Source organism: Poecile atricapillus, chromosome 4 (assembly GCF_030490865.1).
Source record: "Poecile atricapillus isolate bPoeAtr1 chromosome 4, bPoeAtr1.hap1, whole genome shotgun sequence".
In the NCBI taxonomy this organism is placed as follows: domain Eukaryota; kingdom Metazoa; phylum Chordata; class Aves; order Passeriformes; family Paridae; genus Poecile; species Poecile atricapillus.
Genome location: NC_081252.1, coordinates 48,102,167 through 48,118,347, shown reverse-complemented (window position 1 = coordinate 48,118,347; position 16,181 = coordinate 48,102,167). Strand labels below are relative to the sequence as shown.

The window sequence follows — 16,181 nt, the reverse complement described above, 5'->3', positions numbered from 1 at the left end:
TTTATACCTATCTGTACATACATATATGCACATAGAATAAATATATATATGTATGTCAAAGCCACTGCCTTTTCAAATACAAGAACTTTAAGCTCCTAAACTAAATTATTTTACTCAAACACCTTCCCCTAAGAATGTGATCCTTTCAGACTTAATACAAATTTCCCATTTATGCTCAAACGTGCATGCAAGGACAAGAGTATAAAGATGTTACTCAGCTTTTAATGTGAAAATTTTCTAGCAATCTTCTAGCATACAGAGATTCCAATGTGAATACTAACTAATCAAAGTAGGAGACTTCCTATACCATTCCAAGAGTCTTCAAAACTAAACTCATTCTTCAGTACATAATTTAAAAAATGTATTTGAATATGATCAAGGAAAAGGTGTTTTATTACAAGAGATACAATAATCTGTTGATTTTCTGCACAAGAAGCCTGCACTGATTCAGTAATTCACCATAAACCTTGAACTTTCCAACAAATTTTGACATGCTGGAAAGAAAAATATTTCAAAATTTCTCATTTTGTTTTGTTTTTAAAAATTGCATGATCAAATTTGAAAAGATATAAACTGGATAGTGTTTGGATAGTGGTATAATATCTTGTAGTGTGGAAGGTCAAACAATCCCTAGATATGGAAATAATACTTTCAAATATTCTATTGGAATGCAATCTTCTGCACAGAGAAAAATTCTGTGCCTTTTAAAAATTTATATTTTAAAATTGTTTAAAAAAGTTATGCCTAAATATTTTTCCAGTATAAATGAATAATTTTTCTAACAAGCAAAAATATCCTATGTGTCTTATTTTGAAAATACATTGCATTAAAAAAAAAAAAAAGAAAAAAAACAGAAAAAAAAAAAAGAAAAGAAAGACCCCTCTGAAAAAAGGCAACCCCCCCCAAAAGATTCACACAAACTTTTCGGTACATGAATATTAAAGTCATACCATTGTTAAAATATGAATTCAACATGCTGATCCACTAGACAAAAACTCAGAAGAATAAATGTATTTGCACAATATGTCTCACCAGACAACAGTTTCAGATAACCCAATGCATTACAGATCGTCAATAGATACAGTACAATTTTAGACACAGGTTTTATGCTGTTTTTTCTGGCTATTCTTTTATTTCCAATAAACTAATGGAGAAGAGAAACGGGCTGTGAAATAGGAATTGGAAAGTTATAACTAACTACATCAAAATATGGATTGTGAAGGTTAAAATCCAGGGACAAAGACTGCACTGATCCTAGCAGAAACACTGCTATTTTAAACTGTGTAGAGTTCTCTCTTTTCTTTTGATATACAAGAAGTCACTACTCTGCTGCCAGCTAGCACACAACTACCAGTTTCCATTGAACACAGATGTTCTTTCAAGTGTACAGCTGAAACACTTTGCTGATATTAAATATTACAGCCAGAGACTGACACATTAAAGTATGTGTCTTTTAGGCTCACATTATCCCTCATCAACACCAAAATAGCCACTCTAAGTTCTAATTGTCTAAGTCCAAATTGCCAGTAAACCTTAAAAAAATACAAAGAACAAAGAAACCCAAAAAACCCAAAAAACCCCAAAAAACCCAAAACAAACAACCACAAAAAAACAAAAACCAAAAAAAACCACTCTAAAAGGAACCATAAATTGATGTGACCAACCCAGTTCCCTCCTAAGGGAGATACTATACAGAACAGATATAGTAAACTGCTCTTGCTTGTTATTTAGTAATGACAAGAAAACAAAAGATGCTTAGGGCAGTCATCATGACATTTTTGATTTGGGCAAACAAACAAAGAAAAAACTCCAAGATCCAGATATAATTTCAGAAGTTATGATTAACCAAAAACATCAGAATAGGCAGGGCACCAGTCCACTCAGCGCAGAATATATATAAAAAGTATAAATATCTGAACTAACATTCAAAGAAGTACATACAATTTTTCCTCCAAAATTATAAGATCTCTATATAACATGGTAAAGGAAAAAGAAACTAGAAGTTAGTACTTGAAGAAATGAGGTATATAAAGTTGCTGTAATACTTACCACTGTGAAATTCATAACCTTCAAAATCCATATTGTCATTGCTAAATTAACAATCATGGTAACCAACAGCAGAAGGACAAAGAAGTATAAGCACCTCTTTCGCCATCCATAAATCCCTACTGGGTAAAACTGAGGATGTTCAGTCCTTGGAAGGCTGTTCTGTTGTGTTGCTAATATATATTGCTCTCGTGTCATCTGTAAAAGAAAGATGTAAGTATAAGTAAATGAATGAGAGGTCTGTTGTTCACACATAATATTACATGAAAATTATCTCAGAATGGATAGAAAATCAGTTTCTATGGGCACAGAAGAGATATATTCATCTAGCATTAACCACATCATTGTTATTTTTGCTAGGCATCTAGTAGGAATTTGATGGATTTCATGAATTTAAAGCAAACTTTGCTTTCTATTTAGAATTGGATTTGAATTTCAAATTTATCAGCAAGAAACTATTAAAATATAAAAGTAATCCATGAATTTATCATACACTCTAATTCTGAATATTGTTTCATTGTCCTTTGATCTCATGATCATTCAGTAAAATTTGGTTCTGGGGAAAGAGAGCAATGTACCTTTTCTTTTGTACTGAGGTAAAGGTAAGTTTCTCCATATAGCTTGTAGCCAGTACACACCAGTACACTCTCTCATAGAAACAGAAGAAAAATCTCACCTTATGAAAATACATCTTTCATAAATGAAGTTTTCACACTTCTATTATATTAAAAAAAATTAAATTCATAATTTATGCTATTATACATGCCTCCTTATTTTACAAAAGAAAACAAAACCAAAACATTTTTCCCTTTAAGAGATGGATACAACTATAATCTGCTGAATTTCTGAACTAGTTTAAATTCTTCTCACACACAAGCAAGCAGTAACTGCTTGCAAACTGCTTAAAGAACTTATTATTAATACTTCTTTAGAACAAAAGTATTTATGCCATTTAATAAGAAACAGTTTAATTTTTTTTTCTCCTTAACTTTCTTTTACAGATATTTATATTCATATTCAGCTGTCACATTGCCTTTGGACTGGAAGGTATTAAATTTTCTCTGTGACTTAAAAATTAAATTAAAGCAATCTCATTCTGTTTATGTAAGAGTTCCTTCTGCAATATGCCCATTAGAAATGTTGTTTTAATAGGTTTTGTGCTCAGGAGAAAAAAGAAAAAAAAAATCCACAAAAATACAAAACAAACAAACACAAACCCAACAAACTTATAAACCAGATAAAACAATCAATTTTGCATTTCAAAGCTGACTTTCTTTTGACTAAAAAACCAGCAAAAATACACAAAAATGAGTCAGTTGATTCAATGAGAAATAAAAAGCAGATTACATTCATTTGAAGGATCAAAGAAATGTTGATTTCCTAAGATTTTAAAAATGTGAAGCTCAAAATGTTGATGTGATTATCTGTGTTGCTAGATATCTATCCAAATCAGCACTCTTTAGGTTTTACCATTATTCAAGAGAATGAGATATTAATGCAATAAATTAATTCACAGTGAATAATTGGAGACATAAGTCATAGAACATATATCCATATTGTGACAGTATATATATATATATATATATATATATATCACTGAAGCAAGTCAAAACAGAAATAAAGAATTTAATAAGATTTTAAATAAGTTAGCTAACAAGGATTTTGTCATTTTTATTTTTTTCAATCATGATTTCTTCTCTTTGCTCTCGATTTCAATTAAATGCAATGTTTAGCAGTTTATTTATGTATTAAATTTTACAAGCAAAATTTCCCTCAGTTACATTTTTCAATCCTCTCAAAACAAAGTATGGCCAAGTTTTAAGACTGCATCATCTTCTTATCATATCCTGGCAGTTTCCATAAAATTGTGTGAAAATGCCCTATAAATCCAGAAGTGAGTACACATATAGGTTAATCAACTTTCTCATTATAATGAGTTTCTACACATTTGTTTAGCCAGCCATTGTGATGAAAATGCAATGTATGATTAAATTTTGAGATTTAAATTAACTGGTTAATTTTACACTATTTCCATTTTCTTGTGATTTAACTTTACATATTACCTATGAAGAAATAATTTTCTTTAAAAACTGTTGAAAAGTCAACTTTCAGACCATGGCAATGTCAGAAGTAGCACTGGTCCTAAACTGTGAATATATCCCATAGAACAGACCCTTTATTACATTAAATACAATTAATTTAATTGTATTTAATTAATTTAATTACATTTAATGTGACCATTAAATACAATCACATTTTATTCCATCACCACAGCCAGGCATGACTCAGTTCCCTCTGTATACTGCTCAGCTCTGTGAGGCTCAGTGAAGCAAGCTGTCCCCCGACAGCTCATGGTGGCCCACGGGGGAGGAGGCATCCACAGCACAGCCCATGGAATTCCACGCTGGAATAGCCTGAGGTGCCAGAGTTTATAACCCCATGGAGAGCCCTCACTGAAACAGGAACCTGTCTGGACCTGTGAACCCATGGAAGGGAGCCCACACCTCCTGCTGAAGCTGTCACCTGGAACATTACTCTACTCCTAGATATTTTCATTACTGATTGATTCTCTGTTCATTATTTCTTTATTTCACAGAAAGAATGAAAAACATAAAGGTCCTTTAAAATATAAATTCACAGTATAACAGCATCTAAACCCAATAATCTCTTTGGGTTGGTAAGGAACATATTGGAATTGGATGAGCTACAGAGCTTCAGATATGGAAGAAGAACTATAGGTACCAGGGAAAATTCTTCATACCATCATTCAGAGGAAAAAAAAATTCAAAAAAAAGCAATCTGGTCATGACTAGCCACAGCACAAAATATCATCCAGATGATTTACCTGAACCAGCTATCTCTCCCCTCTCATCCTGAAAGTAACACAGCTTCTTGGCCAGAAGGTAATGCTGTGGAGAGCTCTTTTTTTATGACACCACAGCAGGTCATTCATTTTGCTTCCCCTCACGCAGTAGGTGGCATTAAGCTTACAGCAGAAAATAATGTTACTGTTTTCTTTATAGACTTTAGCTGAAAGTTTACCATACATAGTGGAAAATGCATCACACAGAGAAGCAAGTGCTGTAAGAACCATAACACGTCTTGTGTAGCAAATACACAAATGCTTATTTTTCTCATCCCAACCATGGCTCTAAAATCAAGACTTTGAATGAAATCAAGAAGCTTATTATAAAAAAAAAAATTAAGATGGAAAGCAACTGGGTTGTATCTTTTGATCTTTTGCCTGATGCAAAGGATGAATTTTCTTGGAAAGCATTTAAAATTCTTTAAATACACACTTAAAATACACAAAGCTCTTGCTGTCACTTCCAGTATGTGATAAAGCAGATGAATTGTTCCTTTTCTTCTGCAAGTGTTTGGTAATCTAGAATACTTCCAATATATACAGAATAATATTGTATTATCTTGATTTGGTTAGGATTCTATCAACTATGAGTAGATTGACGAGGTAGTAGAGATACATTTTAAGAGAATTAAATTTTGGATGGAGAGAGCAGATTACTCTGAAATCATTTTTATATGGGCTACACCTGATACCTGATAAATCTTCTCCTTATGGTACTACCCATTCAAGACTTTCAAAGGCAGCCAAAACAGTGTCAGGAACTGACCCTACTACAGTCATTGGGCCAGAAATTGTTGGCCAGAGACAATAAAAGCCTCATGACTCTACTGTGCATTACATGGAAAAGAGCATAAATCCTTACTGCTCTGATTAGCAATTTTGTATTTGTTGGATTTTACTTATTTTTCTCTTTAGTACAATTTGAATCAATACTAAATCTGCTTCAGCAGCTCAAAAGCATTTGGAGAGTGTGGTTCTTCTGAGACCTCTACTAGGATATGCCATGGAATCACAGAATGGAGTTTGAAGAGCTGATCTGATCCAACCCCAAGGATGGAGACTAAACAAACTCTGCCTCACAATAAAATAAATAAATAATGTATTATAGACTACTTCTGTCATGTAGGTATCAAATCAGAGGAATTTCAAGATTTTTCTTCTTGTAACTTTCAGAAGTGAAGGTAGACTTGTATACAACACTCCAAAATTTTCTAATGAAGACATCTGGAAATCCCTTTGCACCCTTGAAAATCTAAGGGAAAAAATATATGCAAATAACTTCATTACCAAGCTGTACAAAAAGTCAGTTGATTACATAATTTATGTGATTTGAAATTTAATAATGCAGAAGAATCTGGTTTTTTTCTTGGCCACAAAGTACCATTTTGTCATCAATGTCAACAAGGTTTAAGTCAGTATGCTTTTACTGACAATTTGCTGGGCTTTATGTTGACAATTAGAATTTAATTTTTTTCCTAATTCAATACAACTAGATGACTACAGAGACTTCATTACAGCCACAGGCAGGACAGCAGCTGAGGTACACAATTTTCTCCCTGTGATGCCAATGCTCACTAAACACTTAATGAAACAATTGTCTATAAAAGGACAATAAATGTTTGCATTTCGAATATTGTTCTCCAATAAAATTATCACTTCACAAAAATGAATATCAGTGACCTGATAGTATTACCATTATTACTTAGTGTGAGTATTTATGTCTGTTCTGATCAACATATTTAATTGTAATGCTCTCTGCACAATGAAGTTCACAGCATGTTAAAAGAATAAATAACTGTATAATGAATAGAATCATATTTTTCCCACTGTTCTGTGACTTCAAATGTTTCTAAATAATAATAATGTGCTGTACTAAATTTTAGAGGAAGCTGGATTCAAATCCAGCTGAGGCTTGATGTTTCTCAAAAATATGCCTTTCTAAGATACATTTTCAAAACCCAACTGCAATATATGAGTACACTTTCAGTGTATTTTTAAAAGAAGCTTTGGTTCCAAAAACTTACTCATTTTTTCACTTTATTTTGCTTTATAGTCATCTAACTTTGCATGTGGTGTTTGAGAATAACTTTTTGAGGTGTTCTATCTAGCTACGCTGACTATTAAGGATAACCTTAATCAAACTAGGTGAGAACACAAGTCTAATAACAGCAACACAGGATTCCATCTAGCTGAGTTGTCTTAGAGAAAAGCATATGCTTAATGAGACAAACAGACTGCTAGAAGATACAGCAGCATTCTGCCCTACCAGTTGTGATAGGTGCATGGACTTTATCTCAAATATTCCTTCTGCTGGGCACAGAGATAAATTTTGTCTTACTGAATATATTCTAAAAGACTATTCAAACAGCAACAAAGTCAGGGAAACTACAACAAACCACCGGATCTCAGTTTAAAAAACCTGGAGGGCCCTCAATCCCTGTTGCTCTACATATCACAGTAAGGAATAGTATATTCACTATGCTATTCACCAGTGCTAGGACCAGCACTTTACATATGCTCAGCTCCTTCTCTTAAGGCCACTGAGAAGATAAAATGAATAATGTCTTTCCTAAGGATACTTCATCAGGAAAAAAACTTGGCAACCACATCAACGGAAGATGGCAGGACCAGTATTTCATTTCAGTCGCTTCACAAAAACTGGCAGTAATTTTCCTTTGTGAATGATACATTTTGTTACAGCACTTTCAGTAGATGGTGGCCAAAGTGTAATCAAGAATCAGGACAGATGTTTTAAGAGTGGAAAATTCACCAAACTCAGCTGGACTGGAAGTAGCAGGTGGAATGAACACTTTATGAGGAAATACCTTCTTTAAATAGTTCATTTCTGCCTGTAGTTTCATGTCTAACTTTCATGTGTAGGGTAATCATGTCCACAATGAAAGAAGAGGAAATTTAGGAAATATGAATGAAAACCTGAATTTCTGCAAAGATGGAAAATAAGCTTTTAAATACTGTTCCTTTTATTTGCATATATGTATAGTACAACTCTGTCATATGGCTAGAAAAGCAATACTTGTAGATCTGAATCCACATACTTGGCTCTTCTGGCCTAAAACACGTACTCTGTTAATTCATATTAAAAACAACATGGACCAGATATCAGAGTTCAAAAAAAGCTGCCCTGAGTAAGTGCTATGATATAATGAACAGGAGTATTTCTTAAAAAGACACTGATTGTGTCTTTTTAACCAAAGATTGTGTGTTTTTAAACCCAAAAGACATTTTGGGTTTTATTTGTATTTGTTGAACTTCCTCAGGAATGTACACAGGCACAGCCACACTGATTATTTTTTTTATCATTTTTACCTTAATGTGAAATTAATGTCCTCATATTCAATATTAACAGATTCTCCATCCCTTCAGGATACTTTTTAATCACAATCATATTGGTAAGTAATCATAATTATATCAATATGCAAACTAAAGTATTGGTGTTACAGCAACACAAGCATGGATCAAATCTTACTACTATCCAAAGCTCTAAAAATATAAGCTATTTTCCTGTGTCTGCCTGATAAGAGTACAGGCAGAAAAGAGCTGAATTCATCTTAATGGAAGAAGATAGATCCCATTGTCAGAATGAGGTTTAAAAACACATATATGTATGTTAGATAGATAGATAGATAGATAGATAGATAGATAGATAGATAGATAGATAGATAGAAATACAGCAATATCTAACTTCATAGCACCTATCAATATGTGTTCCTGCTCCATTATAAAAGAATAATACTTTTAAAATATAAAAGAGAGATGTTTTACTAGGGAATAAATACTAACATTCTGGTAACCACTGTTTGGCCCACACACAAAAAACTCCTTTCTTAAAATACTCTCAGAATACAGATTTAAGTCATTACCATGTATTTCAGATGACACCATAAAGCTATGGATAACACCGAAGTAGATTGTGCAAAGACGAGGAATGTAAGATGAAAGTACACCTCCATTTCTTAAGTTTACATGTTTTTAATTTTGTATTATATATAGGACTGAGACTCTAATTTGTTTCCCTTTTTGTCTTCAGCATTTCCTCCCTTTAATTGGCTTCTTCACCTTCCTTGTTACTAATGGATGCAACCTGTCGCACTGTATTAGGAACGGCGGAAGCGTGACACAGACTCCCTGGCTTGGGTTGCACAAGAGAGCAAGTTTTATTATTCCAGATCTTCTTTTATAGACAGTCCCAAGAAGGTCCAAGAGGTAAAACTCTCATTGGTTATTAAACTAACACATCACCATCATCATACAGTTGGGAGCACCATCCCTTGACCTTTCCCTGCAAGAAAACAAGGATCAAAACAATACCTGCAGAGGTTGTTTTCCTTCTCTAAGGACTGTTTGGATTCCTCCTTATGATTTCTCATGCCACACTTCTCAGGCCAGTCTGAGAAAGTTATGTGACTAGGTTTCACACAGACACTGTTCCCTGCCTGCTTTCTCGCATTCAGCATCCATAGCAACCCTGATCAGCAGCTTAATAATTTATAAATGTGGTTTCACCATGATGGCTTGTTTCTGTGTCTGCCTCCTTATAAACTATGCTCATGGCATCCTAATACCGTAAAAAAAGATTATCCATCTTTCTAGCACCCACATGACCAATGACATCTCACCAAAAAAGAATCCAGTACCAAGAGATTCTGAACATGAAGTGCAATTTGTAAAACTTTCAAGTGAAAGGAACCTTCAGAATCATCTTCATCAATGATCTACAAGCAGCATTAAAATACATCAGTGGAGCAATAACTTATTTTTTTATTACATTAAATTTAAAATTATTGCTCACTGCACTTTTAAAACTATATTCAATAACTAAACATTTTAGTTCTGTGTTTTAAATTGCAAAAGAATTTTGACTTTCTTTTCAGATGTTGATATTTTGGAAAGAAACATAGCAGTTTTGTTTGCAAGCCCCCAAATCACTTAAGATTCTAACAATGAAATTATTATCTAGATGAAAAAGATTCTAATAATACTTTCCAAACCATATTTGGAATACTTTCCAAGCCATATTTGAAATATGGCTAACAGTGTTAAAGGTGTAGTATTAATTGTGAAAAGGAGATCTAAACTGCTAAATCACCCTGGCAATATTTTTCATCAAAAATGAAAACACAGACTTTATTATTAGAATAATTTCCACATTTTCACTTTCTCCTTTTCTAACTTTTGTTTGCATTTGTTTCCAGAAAATGCATGCAGGAGTACGTTCATTGACGAAGAGACAACTTGTTCAGATTTAGCATGATATAAAGCACTGAGGAAGGAAGCTCAACCACACAAGAGTTGTTTCCTTACTCAAGAGGGGTTTCAAGTACTTACAAATAAAGAAGACATTTATGTAATATATGTAATGATTCAATCATACATTTCTTCCATATTCACCAGCTAAGTAGGCAGTACTGAGATTGCTTTTTCCTTTTTTTTTTTCTTTAAGAAAGTAATAGAATGCTACCACATCATGGGTTAAACAAGAGAAGTGAACTCAAATAACTTCCAGGAAAAAACATCCAATCCTTTCAGAGACTGTCTATAGAGGGAAATCTATAGAGATTCAGGTGGTCATCTTATCTCATTTTTACTACATTCAACTACCTTCAGTTCTTTACTGGCAGGAACTGGGCTTAATCCTTTAATAGTCTAATGCAGGCAGAGATTTTTCCTGACTTTCCTCAAATGATTAATGAAAATGAAATGAGACTCACCCTGCAGAAAATGTGCTCTCTCTCTCTGTGAAAAGAAAAAAGAATCAATATAGCTTGATGAAGAGATGACTGATTGGAATTGAACAAATGAAGCCTTCTTTTCATACTAAGACTGAAGGAGGGAGGAGCCAGTGCCAATGCCATTTTATCTTCTAAGATACACATAAGCACAGTTGGAAGAATGGAAGAAAATATAGCTGCTCTTCACTGGAACTCTACTGAGCCAGCTTTATCAATAGACAGCGTGCAGCTGCCTGTCCCTGCAAGAAGCTGTGGTCAGCAAAATGGAAAACTGACAAATATCAAACACTTGATTTGTTGGAGACTCTTACTCAAAAATCATTACTCAGTCTAATTCTTGGGAACAGGATATTCAAGGGAGATCAAGTACAGGAAAGAGACACAGACAAATGATCTGGAAGAAAAAAAAAAGACTGGAATACTATGGATGCTAAATCTGAACCAGAGTGCCTGTAAAAATTACAGGCCGCATAGCTCCTCAGTCTTGCCTGAGAAGGTAGTCTGGGAAAAACATGAGAAAGAATGAAAACAATCCTCAGGGACAGAAAACAGCCTTGCAGGTGTTGTTTTCTATCCCTTGTTTTCTTTGCAGGAGAAAGTCGGGGGGGGTGAGCCCCACTGACCATTGATGGTGATGTAGTAGTTTGCTAACCAATAAGAGTTTCCTTTCTGTACTTTGCACGTATCGGTCTATAAAACAGACCTGAAGTAATAAACTAGGAAAATTCTCCTGTCCGACTCCATGAGAGTCAGTGTCGTCTCTTCCCAGCCGTTCCTAATAGAGCGACAGAATACAATCTTTGAAGATGCTAGTGTGAAGACAGCTATAAAAATACAGAAAAATGAGCAGATATCCTCCAGAAGTCCATTTTAACCCTACAGGTGATTCAGACTGGAATTTATAACTAGTTAGATATCTGTGGATAAGGGGGAAACACTAATAAATCAGCTGTGAGAAAGACTGACATGATACAATCAGTATAGTTGTAAAAAATATGTGTAAAGAAAATAGGAAAAACATCAAAATGCCCAATAAAAGGGACATAGCTGTGGCTCAAGAAACAACAAATTTTGCAGTAAACAAAGACCTGGGAAAGAAGCCAAGCATTCACTCTTTAAATTGGCACAAGTAAGCTAATTCTCTGGGTATTTTGGGAAGGCAGCTACTGCATCAGCAGAAAACACCTTTGCATACCCTAGAAACTATCTGTGACTGTCAAAAAGCAAGAAGCAACTTTTACTGAGAACAATCCAGGAAATTAATGAAATTTCCAGAGTCAACAAAAATCCTCAGCAACACAAAAACAAAAAGGGGGAAAATATTATTTCTTCAATACTTTTTTTTAGCTTTTATCAGCCTATCACACTTGTCTTATAAACAAATAAGAGTCTCCAGAGTTTCCTTTAGATAAAATCAGTCAGATTAATAGTCCATGTTTGTTATTCTTCAGTGCTAATTTGGCTACTGCAATAGCAATCACCTGTAATTAAGTCATTCCTAACCACTCTCACCAGGATCTCAACATGTATGATAAACTTTGTGACAGAGACAAATTGCAGGAAGTATGGTGGAATCAGAATCTCCTATTTGACCAACTACCCACTCACTTTTGGACCAATGAATCAAACCTTCTGATCAGAAATGTTCAGGCTAGATCCCATCTAAAATTAGAGTTTGTAAAAACCCAAACCAGCATACTGAAATTGATCCTTTTAATCTCTTATAAGGAATCTTTTTGACAAAGAATCCTTAATTTCATATTTCTGATCAACCAACCTACTGATAAATTACATTAAAGCCTTAAAATAGTTTCTAACACTAACAGAAAATTCCTCATGCATCGATGCATTTTTCTTCAGCAACAGTCATTTTTGGTGGACATATCCTATATCTTGGTACATTTTTTTTCCTCTCTATGCAAACTTCTCATGATGCAGCTTTTGCAGACTTTCAGCTTTCAGATGTCAATGGACGTAGGACCTTGATTTAAGATCCTAGAGCCATTCCATGCTGAACTCCATCTCTGTGGAAAACTAATTCCTCACTAGCTTCAGCCTGTTAATGAGGTATAAAGCTATAAAGACATTCCGTTACAGAAAATGACCTCATCACTGCCCTAAGACTACCCATTCCTACCATTCCTTATTAATCTCTCCCCAGTCTGCTAAGCAACAGGGAACCTGGCTTTTTTAGGGTTTCAAAGCTTTCCATTCCTTGCAACATAATTAGTGCATTGAAAATAATAAAGGCACATAATTATTTTCTTGAATCATCTTCCTTAGTCATCTGAAATAGAGGAAACACAAATCAAGCAGAAGAAATATTGGGAATTAGCTATCATATATACTGAGCTTTTGATGACCAAGTAGGCTTATGAAAATAAGTAGCAACTAAATACTTCATTAATTTAGGGGGTATTGTTTAGTGGAAGTTGGTCAACAAATCAGGATCCTTTCACAAGGTATTTATTATCAGAGGAAAAAGAGGTTAAATGTAAAACTTCGCATATCTGTTTCAATTCTGTCTCAAAGAATAATTATTTTGTAATGAAATGCAAAATGGAAAATAAAAACTTGATTTCATAAAAAAAATCTGCACTAGTGCGCCTAGACATTTTGCAAAACGAATTTTCAGTGGATTAGCTATCATATCACATAGTGATAATTTTCTGAACTGATTAATGTATTATCTGATTGACTGCAGTAATTATGAGCCTCTTTTTGTTCAATATTTTCATTAAAAACTTTGGAGAATTGCTATACAGCAGTGTTTATTCACAAAAACACCACTGAAGATTAAGAAATGGTATTCACAGAATTTCAAATTTCCTGGTATGAATACTAAAATAGTCATGTAGCAATTTTTTATTTCTAAATATGCAAGCTGATTCTCAGAAAGAGACTGAGAATAAAAAGTCTGTTGTTAAGTGGGAAAAAATAATTTAGGAATCTTCAAAGGAACAATGAAACATGAGGCTAGTGATGGATAGGGAAAAAAAGGTAAGTAAAGCCAAAAGTGTCTAGCTCAGATAAGAACAGGGACCATTTTCAGAACTCATAGTCAGAAGTATCATAGTGCAAAAGAGGGCAGTAACACTATTTCTACACCTCAGGGAAGACAGAACTTCAAACACTGCGTTTCTAGTACTTCATAGAGAATAATAAAAAAGAGGAAAAAACTACTGGGCAGACAAAAAAATACTTATCTCTGGCTTTTTAAAATGAGTATTAAGACTCAACCACTCATGCTCACAGATTCTAGCTAGTGGTTCTAGCAATTGCCCTACTCTCTTATTAAATTCCCTAGAAGGGCCTCGTTCTCCTTACATGCTCTTCACTAGAAACTGCTACCAGAGTAGCAAGGCATTGTTCAACTACTTGTAAGGCTGGCTGATGTAGCACGATACCTCATCAAACATTCCCAATACATGTAAAGCTTACTTTGAGCTTTCTCAAAATAGCGTAGGCTTCTCCTCCTCTGAAGCCTCAACCCCTGTAACCAGACAAGATCGGGAGCAAAATGTGCCCACTTCCACATTTGTGCACCAAGTACACATTCATCACCGTCAGTACCTTCCTTTTGTTTTCACTGGGCCATCTTGGGAAAACACAGGAAAGCACTTACAATAAACGCTACAAATGTACATAGGACAAAGAGAAATGTCATATCTAAAGTACTGTTTTTCCCTGACCTTACAATGACATTCATTATAAGAAAGGCAATACTGTACTGTAAATGTGAGAAATTATGTGTACAACTAGGTTGGAAATGGCCACATCTTCAGGATTCTATGATTAGGTAAGAAATTTTGTTTATTTAATCAAAACTACAAGAAAAGAGTTGGCAATCATACCATTTTTGGACATATAAGTCCTAAAATGCAATTAGTATGTCTATATTATCTAAAGGTGCAATTTCTGTTTATTTTTTTTTTACTTCAAGGATAGAATTGCTTTGTTTTAGAACAATAGGCATGGCCTTTGTATCATTAAAATTTTGAACCCAAAATTTTAGTGATGTTATGATCTTCTAAATTAAGTAAAATCTATGCATGCTATGTTATGCTAGTCCCATTTTGATATATCTAGATTGAAATCAAGCATTTATAATGGATAAATCAATGTAGCAGACAAAAAAAATCACAGTAACTACTATCATTCATAATAAGTTTCCCTTAGAGAGTGTAGATTGATCTTCTTGTTTATGTACAAAACATCTCATTTTATCTTACAGGCTTTTAAATTTCAGGCAGACCAAAAAAATGGAAACAGCTGTATTCCCCTGAGTCCCCCATACAGAAAGATATTTCACCTAGTGAATACAAATGTCTTTCAGCTGGCTCTTCATTCTTAGGTTGTATGGGGGTATGTTTCAGATTTGTGCCAAAACATGTGTTGATAATAAAGGGATTTTTTTTTTTCATTGCTGAGCATCACTTGCACAGAGCCAAAGCCTTTTCTGATTTTGATACCACCCCACCAGCAAGGAGAATGGGGGTGCAAAAGGCACTGGAAGGAGTGGGGACAGACCCCAAGTGACCCAAGGGAAACTCCAGACCATGTGGCATCATGTCAGTATTAGGCAGGGAAAAGAAGGAAGAGGAGAGATGTTCAGAGTTATGGCAATTGTCTTTCCAACTCACCGTTACATGGGGCTCTGCTCTTGCGGACATGGCTGAACACCTGCCTGCCCATGGGGGAAGGCGGTGAATGAATTCCTTGATTTGTTTGTTTGTGCAGCTTTTGCTTTATCTATCAAACTGTCTTTATCTGAACCAACATGTTTTTATTCCTTTTACCCCCTGATTCTCACCCCCTTCCAGGGGATGGAAGAGTGAGCAAGAGGATGTGTCGGCTTAGTTGCTGGCTGTGGTTAAACCATGACAGAGGTGTCATGCATCATACTTAGTGTAGGAGAATGGGAAGTACTGTAATTCAAGCTTATATCCGTTTAACGGTGAGTAGCATTTTTCCTGAGCAAGACTAACTGCTCTGAATCAATATGGATAAAAATTTAAAAGAAGAAAAAGTTTAAAAGCTTTGTGCTTAAAGGAGACATTTATTGCATCCTTTAATTATGAATAGCTTGGATTATGAAGCACCTATTGCCAAAAGAAAATGAAATACAGTTCTACTTTACCTTATTAGAAAATACCACTGAAATACTATTTCCGAAGCACTGACAAAATTGGTTAGGAAGTAACTTCTATCTCTACTTTGTGTCTTATGCATTCAGCCCATAGATAGTGAGTCATTCTTGTCTTAAAAGTCAAGTTTCTGGGACATCATCTCATGAGATCCACAGAAAATGTTTTCAAGGCGATCTGGCACATATATAGCTAAAACTGGGGCCTCTGTCCTGGAAAGGGAATGAATTTAATATTGCAGTATAGATTTCTAGGTCAGGTGTATCAGCACACTGATTATTATAGACTCAGTTCTGTGTAAAGCCAAAATTTTTATCTGAGAATTTCCATTTTTTGAGTGTGAATTGTGATTCTCCTCTTTTCATAATGAGA

General features: G+C 34.4%; 1 protein-coding gene across 1 annotated transcript in view; it reads right to left on the bottom strand.

Moving 5' to 3' along the window:
- The window catches only part of SGCZ (sarcoglycan zeta), a 228,935-nt gene that overhangs the window by 179,561 nt on the left and 33,193 nt on the right, over window positions 1-16,181 (bottom strand). Inside the window, exon 2 of the mRNA XM_058838251.1 lies at window positions 2,050-2,244. Coding sequence (XP_058694234.1) covers window positions 2,050-2,244 — 195 coding nt within the window. The remainder of the gene's footprint in view (window positions 1-2,049; window positions 2,245-16,181) is intronic.